General features: G+C 45.4%; 1 protein-coding gene across 1 annotated transcript in view; it reads right to left on the minus strand.

The window, feature by feature from the left end:
• IL13RA2 (interleukin 13 receptor subunit alpha 2) overlaps nucleotides 1-7,301 on the minus strand; it is an 18,998-nt gene that overhangs the window by 7,408 nt on the left and 4,289 nt on the right. The window contains 4 exon segments of the mRNA XM_027902636.1: nucleotides 387-512; nucleotides 514-668; nucleotides 2,554-2,705; nucleotides 5,688-5,840. Of these exon segments, the coding sequence (XP_027758437.1) occupies nucleotides 387-512; nucleotides 514-668; nucleotides 2,554-2,705; nucleotides 5,688-5,840 (586 nt within the window).

Below are 7,301 nucleotides of genomic sequence, written 5' to 3' on the forward strand. Positions count from 1 at the left end.
CCAGTTTTCCTGTGGAATAAGAAGGAGATAACGTACCAGATATTCAGCAATGTACCAGTCAGGCCGAGCAGAAAAACCATTTTATGCCTTCGAACAATTCTGTGCTACAGCTGAAAGAGAGAAAAGGAAAAGATAGGAAAAGAAAGCATAAGAAAGGAAAAGGAAGCAAAAGAAAGGAAAAGAAAGCAAAAGAAGGCAAGTCTGCATTATTAGATAATTTTACCGCCAAGTGCTCTGTTTCTTATAAAGGCCAGTTCATCTTAGAGCAGAAAGATGCTTAACTGACCTTTTTATTCAGCAGTGGGGCTCTTGCAGGGCAAATGAGCAGAGCTGGGGTGCAGACACAGGGAAATGAGTCCCAAGTACCCAGTAACCACAACCACAGCCATTGAAAGCAGAGATGCCCTGGTGTCTTACAGCTCAATAAGCCCTGTGAAGTCTTTCTCACCCAGGAACTGGCTCATGCACCAGGCTCATGCAAAGCACAAAACAGGTGCCACAGACTGCTCCTAACCTTGCAGTGGGACCTGAAAGGTACCATAAATCCAGTCACTTTGCAGCTCCGCGCCATGGGTGCACCGTCCTTCGAGCAGGGTCTGCACCTTCACTTCAGCAGTCCTGCTGAGGTCAAATCCAACTCTGAATTTTAGCTTCCTAGTAAAAATAACCTGGTTGAAAGACAGACTTTTTAAGCACCTCTGCTGTTGCTAAGTGGGCTGCAGAATTAGCTCCCCTTGCTCTCTCTCCAGCTGCGAGTGGGCTCCTTTTGTGTGCTCCAATGTCTCTCTACATTTCTGAGCCGCTTCACTTGCCCGAGGCTTCTCCAGCGCTATTGTAGTGCCTGCCTTGCTGGCTTTCAGTGCCTCCACCCACAGGACACCAGCAACGTCAAGACAGCACAGGCTGTTTAAAGGGATCCCCAGCAGCGAGGAGCGCTGGGGACGATCTGCTGAGGACATCCGTGCTAATCCAGATAAAAAGCTTTTGTTCATGACGCGAGATAATTAGGAGCAGAAGGAACAATGTGTCTTGTAGTGGCTGTTTCCTGTGGGAAGCATAAACACACCCTTGCAAAGATGGGCCAGCAGCCAGGCACTGCAGCACGGGCTCACCACTGAGTACCACTGGGCTTTGTCTTTTGGGGGATTTTTTGAGCACCTCCTCTGAAGGTTTTTCTATTTTTTTTAATTTTTTTTTTTTTCCCCTTAGCTTACTCCCCTTTACTTTATGCAAGGGAAACTAAGCTGACAAGGGTGTCCAATGCATTTTTTTTCGGGCTGATTCTCCTTCTTGACCTCATCTGGGGTCAAGGTTTTGGAAAGGTACCAGAGGTGATCTGCTTTGTATAAAGACACTTTCATAACTTGTGATTTTGGGAATTCTGACACGCTTTTTGGAACTGGAATTGTTTTTCTTTTACATTTCAGTTCCAGTCATCCTAGAAGAATCCGCACAGGGCTGCACATCTTGGGAGTGTGAGATGCATCATGACCAATGTCAGGGCGAAGAGCATCTTCCCGTGCCCTTGCAACTGCAATCCATCACTGACACAGGATTTTCCACCTCTGCAGGCTCCCTTGGGATGTCTGGGCCAAACCCCTTTTCTGTGGTAGCCAAACACAAGCCTGGCAGCCTTGGCTTTGCTGCCTTGGGCAGATGAAGCAGATGTTCATGCAGGACATGCAGAAACCATTCCAGCAAGAAGCTGTGCTCCACAGCTTTGCTGAGCCCACTGGCTGCTCCTCTCTCTGCCTGGTCTCTCCAGCTGGTGAGGTCTCTAACACTCCTGCTTTAGGACTGTGCAAAAAAATCCCTCTTCCTTTCAGGATACCAATCTGTGGTTTGGGTTCTTGGGGCACATCCTCAGCATATTTTTTATGTGTTCCTCAGTACCTTGTGCCAACCAAACAGCCTCCTGCTGTGTTTCTCCTCTCCCCGCTCCATTTACCTTCCTAACCCTGCAGCAGCTTTCATCTTCTAAGCACTCCCAAAATATATTCCTACAACCCTTCCTGTGCTGTGCCTGTCTGCCATTTGCCCTACTGCACATCAACATGAGAGGACTGACAATTTTATCATAGAGCTGAGTTAGAGTCAGCTGTATCTAAAAGACAAAAGTAAACGGGGTAAAGGGAATGTTAAAACATCAGGATAATTAATGAAACTAAACTTTTATTTATTCACCACTTTGCACTCCTAAGGATCTGTTGACACTGGGTTTCAGTTCCAGTCCTGTAAGGATGTTGTAGAAAGTATAATGCCTTCTACAATGAAGAATGATACTTGATGTTATTGGATTATTTTGGGCAGCAAGCATCCCCCCCCCCCTTCTGACAGAAATAGCCCCTCGCCTGGATGTTGCTGCTGTTACATATCAAAACACATTCCCATTTGGCAAAAGGTTCAAACCACTGGAACAGTCTGGCTTTTTCGTGGAAAGCTGGAACTGCTTTGGGACCACTCCCCCTCAAAAGGCAAACAATAAACCTGTGCAGGAACTGAAGGCAGAACAACAGGGTGGATTTAGGAGGATTAACTCTTGCTCTGCCTTACCTGCCAGTCTGTATCCCCAGTGTTGCGATACTCGAACTTGTATTTCACTGTGCAGTCACTGAAGGTCTGTAGGTCGAGTGGAGGTTTCCACTCTACATCAAGAGAACCTAAAAGTCCAGGGTCGGTGATCTGAAGGTCTCGTGGGGGAGCAACTACATTAAAAAAAAAAAAAAAAAAAAAAAAAAAAAAAAAAAAAAAAAAAAAAGAGGGTAAAACAGAGTGTCAGAGGAAAGAAAAAACAAACAAAAGAACAGTAGTGAAATTTGATGATATGACAAAATCAGCTGCTGGATGTGGAGGGAAGTGCTGCTGGTCCAGGTCCAGCCTTGGCAATTTAATAGTCTGTTCTCCACAAACATGCACAAGCTCTGCTCCTGCCCACCCCTCAAAAACCTGTTTTTGCTGATGCTCCAAGGAAACACTGAAGGACCATTTAAAAGGCCCCCAGAATGCCACTTCTTTGACATTCTTTAAGCAAAGCAATTGTCCTTGGATGACCTTTCATGTCCTAAATATACCTTTAGCTCATAATATTTACCAACTTTCAGGACAAACATCTCTGCAAACATTGTGTTCAGCACATGCACCAACACATGATGACAGATCACAGCATGCTGTCAGGGAGATTTATATCCTTTAACCATAACAGACACAGATCATCTATATTGCTTTAAATATATATTATATTCAAGTATATTAAAGATTAATCGGGCGGGGGGGGGAACAGTGGGGGAAAAAGGCAAAAAATCAGAAAGTTAAAATTCTTATTTTAGACATATATCAACTATGCAAAAATGTGCCTTTACAGTCAATCTGGCTTTTACCAAGGTATTGTAAGGTGCTGCTATATGCTACTAAATCAGTGTGTATTATGGATGAATTTCACACTAGGAGAGCTCCAGCTTTGTGTGGAGCTCTCATTCACATGACAGCAGCTGCTCGGCTACTCAGTTTTATTAGCTCAAACAAAGTCAAATTTTGTAACATCTAAGGTCATTTTTTCTCCACTGTCTATAGGTGAGATTGTCCATCTGGTTTCTAGCTATCTGCTGCATGATACACTTTATTTCAAAGTGATTTGGAGCCCATCTCCTGGCAGTGTCAGTCCAGCATTGCCACCACTTCTCTGTTTGACTCTGGCCTCCAGGTGGTCACTGGTTCCTCTGACACCTTTTTTATGTCTTCATCAGGATTTACACCATTTTTTCCTTTTTTTCCCCTATAAATCCATTGTGAAAGCAGACCCTGAGAATATTTTTCAGTGGAAGACGGTGACATAAATCAGGCTTTAGTGTGCTCCTTGGAAAGTTTGCAGAGTACAGCGCTGGAGGATTTGTTTCTTCTGTGGAAATTCTCCAAAATGAAACACACTCCAGGCAGCAGTTTTAAGATCCCACTTTTCCTAGCATGTAAAGCTCCATGGGAGATTTGTTATTACATGAGATGTCAAAGTAGGAGATCATGGCAGTGTATTCAGGATGATGCCGGAGCAGGGAACAATAGATTGTAATGATTCAGAGAAAAATTTGGTTTTATGTATTTTTCTGTATAACAAGAACTCTGCCCTCCCACCAGCTGTGAGTCCTGGGTTCCACGGTGGGCAGAGGACTTGCTCCACTACCAGGAGCTTCCACACCTGCTGGCAGGGCTGTGAGCTGGGCTTTCCCCTGCCTGGGAAGCTCCTCCCGAGTGGATAAATTGCAGCAATGCAAACAAGGCAGCAAAAAAAAAAGCTAGAAGCCTTTCTCATGAGTCTGGTGGTGAGCTGTCAAGAGGGGATTAGATGGGTCGAAACTGGAACTTCTGACTGGAAATGATGCTGCTCTGAAATTTATTTACATCCTGAGCTTGAACAAAACAGCTGCATTTTTCAAAAACAATTGCTATTGTAAACAGCAATTCTTACAAAATAAATTTTGACTGGATTTCAAAGGGACCAAAAAGGCTTCCTTTTTGGGTGTGGCTTGCATTCTGGAATCTGATTGGTTTTTTTAATGTCAGTACTGCCTCTTGCAGTTTCTCATTCTCACAACAATAGGTTACATTGCCAGTCTCACTCACATCATTCATACAGGACAGAGGACTAGAAATACTCTCTTTCATTATCCAGTCTTGAAGGAAAGCTGCTCCTGAATGCTTCTTGAAAAAAAAACAAATGAACAACTTGCTCTCCCTGAGACTTTTGCTGGTGAGTCAGGTAAGGGATGTGCTGGCAAGACAATCACAGCCCCCATGGCCACCCCTCCTGGCTGCTGGGCACACTCCTGCCAACATCACTGCTTTGGTGACAAGCCCCTGCTGATCCCCAGCTGCCTCCCACCACTTTGCTCCACGCTGTGCCAAGGTGGCGCAAGCAGCAGGAGGGTTGGCAATTTTCCACCTATTTTGCCGGTGGGAAAGTGGCAGCCTGTCAGGTGCCCCCCTCATACATTCCTGCTGTGTGTCTGCACTTCTCTGCGCTGCTCACAGAGGTTTTCAGAATCCCATTTTAAAGGCAGAGTGCTTTGATCAGCGTGGAATGTTTGCTGGCAGCTTTCTGTGCTGGGAGTCTCTCAGTGGCCTCCTGGACAAGTTTTTTTTATCTCTGCATCTTGCGCTGGTTGTGGCAGGGAGGGCCAGACCTGCTCACCATCCCTCTGGAGAGGGAAAGCTTTTGTGTGCCAAGTCCCAGCTACCAGAGGCCAAAAGAGCTGGGGCTGGCAGGTGCAGCAAGGAGATGCTCGAGGGCTTGAAGCAAAAAGGGTGCTTGAAGTGCCATTGCCACGGATGACAGCTTGCACAGCAATATTTTTTTAGAAGAAAGTATTATTCTCCAGGTATGATTAAGCCTTGTGCTTTATTCACCTAGTGCAGTCTGCCCTGCTGGGACCACGCTCAGGAGCACTGATGTACCAGAGCAGTATTTATATTTGATATCCCTGCATCAAACAATATATTCGCTGTGGCACCAAAGGCAGTTTCTGTTCCTTTCAAATTCACTCAGAAAAATACCCACTGAACACACAAAATATATTTAGACAACAGACTGTAAGGTTTATAGATCAGCCACTCAGTGCAAAACACACACACACACATAACAAACACACACACGAGCAGATTTGGTTGAAGCACTGAAAGAGCATGCCGGGTTTTACCTGAGATGTGGGAGGAGGAGGAGGAGGAGGCCACCACGCAGCCCCACAGCAGCACCACGGAGAGAGTGCAGAGCCTCTGGGGAGCCATCTGGAGGTAGGAGCTCAGGGCTTGTGCAGGAGCCCGGCTGGTCCTGCAGCACGTGTGCGAGAGGGCTGGAGAAACAAAGCGCAGTTCAAAGGCATCAGCGCATCCCCGGAGCCCCGGTATTCCCTCTGCAGGCTGAGCACTGACAGCCAGCGCCTTTTCACTCGTTTACCAAGCCGGATTAATCATTTCCCAGGGGACTTTTTATTTGTAACTTTTGCTGATGGCAACAACATGGATGACTTTGGCTTCGTCTGAAATAGTTTCTGGCTAGCTAAGCACACCCTCCTGTCGGGCTGTTCTTCAGTCACCGAGCCGCCTGCTGAACGTCTTCTGTGGAAAGAGTGATTCAACTGAGGGACTGACCCCCCACCACAGGACGTGCCTTGGATTGGTGATATTTTCATTAAAAAAAAAAAAAAAAGATCAAAGCCAGAATGACTGAGCCTGGCCTTAGCCTATAAACCAACATGTCTCATGCAGCTATCATCACCTGCCTTTGGCTTTCCTGTTTCAGAAATTGGTAGGAATGGTAGGAATGCTGGTGAGAATTCTTAGTTATCATAATAATTTTTGAAGGGGAAATAGGAACCTAGAGGGAGAGGAGCAGAGTCTCCAGGGAAGGGGCTACTCCTTCCCTCGGATTTCATGCTGAAGGTGGTTAGGAATTACTGCCTGTGGATACACCTGCTCAGCACGCTTCCTTATTCCAGGAAATATTGGATTACAGGCTTTTAAGCACGTTTTGTTTTTGGTTTTGTTTTTTGCATATAGATACAGGCATGGGTATAGATTAGATGGGGGAGTGAGAGAAATAAACAGATATAGATACAGATACAGGTATATAAATAGGTATAGACATAGATATTAATCTCTCTGAGAGCTTCAGGCCACGGCTTGAGCTCCACTTGTGTAAGAACTTGGCATCTGTGTGAGCATGCACTGCATCACCGGGATCTATTCAGGTTACAAACTCACTTTACACTGACTCCACAACCTTGGCTGAAACAGGGGGACTCCCAGGTCATACTCTGGCCCAGCTGCTTACTCAGCACCTGCAGCCACAGCGTGACAACACGAAAATGGGGCTCTGCTGAGTGGCAGAACTTCAAGTCAGAGGGAACTTTGGAAATCTGAGGATTGGGGCCAACATTGCGAAAAGTGGCTCAGAGGAGCCAGAGGAGGCAGGTTGTGCTGGCAGGGGTATGTGTGTGTGCGTGCTTTAAATTAACCAGAAATTCTAGCTGGCAACACACAGCAACATCTGAAAATACACAAACATTTTAACAGCTAACTTTCAATTTAAATTAATATCAAATCCCCCAAGTCCTGCATGTAATTATAATTATTACATCGCATAAGTCAATCACATAAGTATAAACATTATGTCACATAAGTTACAGCAATTATTAATATGATAATTTTTCTGTTTCTGTGTGAAATGAGGACTTTGGGGGGTAAAGGGGTTGTGGGTGAGTTCTCCCTTCACTGAAATTGCACAGTGCTTGTTGGTTTTTCCCTTCTTGCTT

Source organism: Empidonax traillii, unplaced genomic scaffold (assembly GCF_003031625.1).
Source record: "Empidonax traillii isolate 1590-97213 ecotype Southwest subspecies unplaced genomic scaffold, ASM303162v1 scaffold898:size721216, whole genome shotgun sequence".
Lineage (NCBI taxonomy): Eukaryota > Metazoa > Chordata > Aves > Passeriformes > Tyrannidae > Empidonax > Empidonax traillii.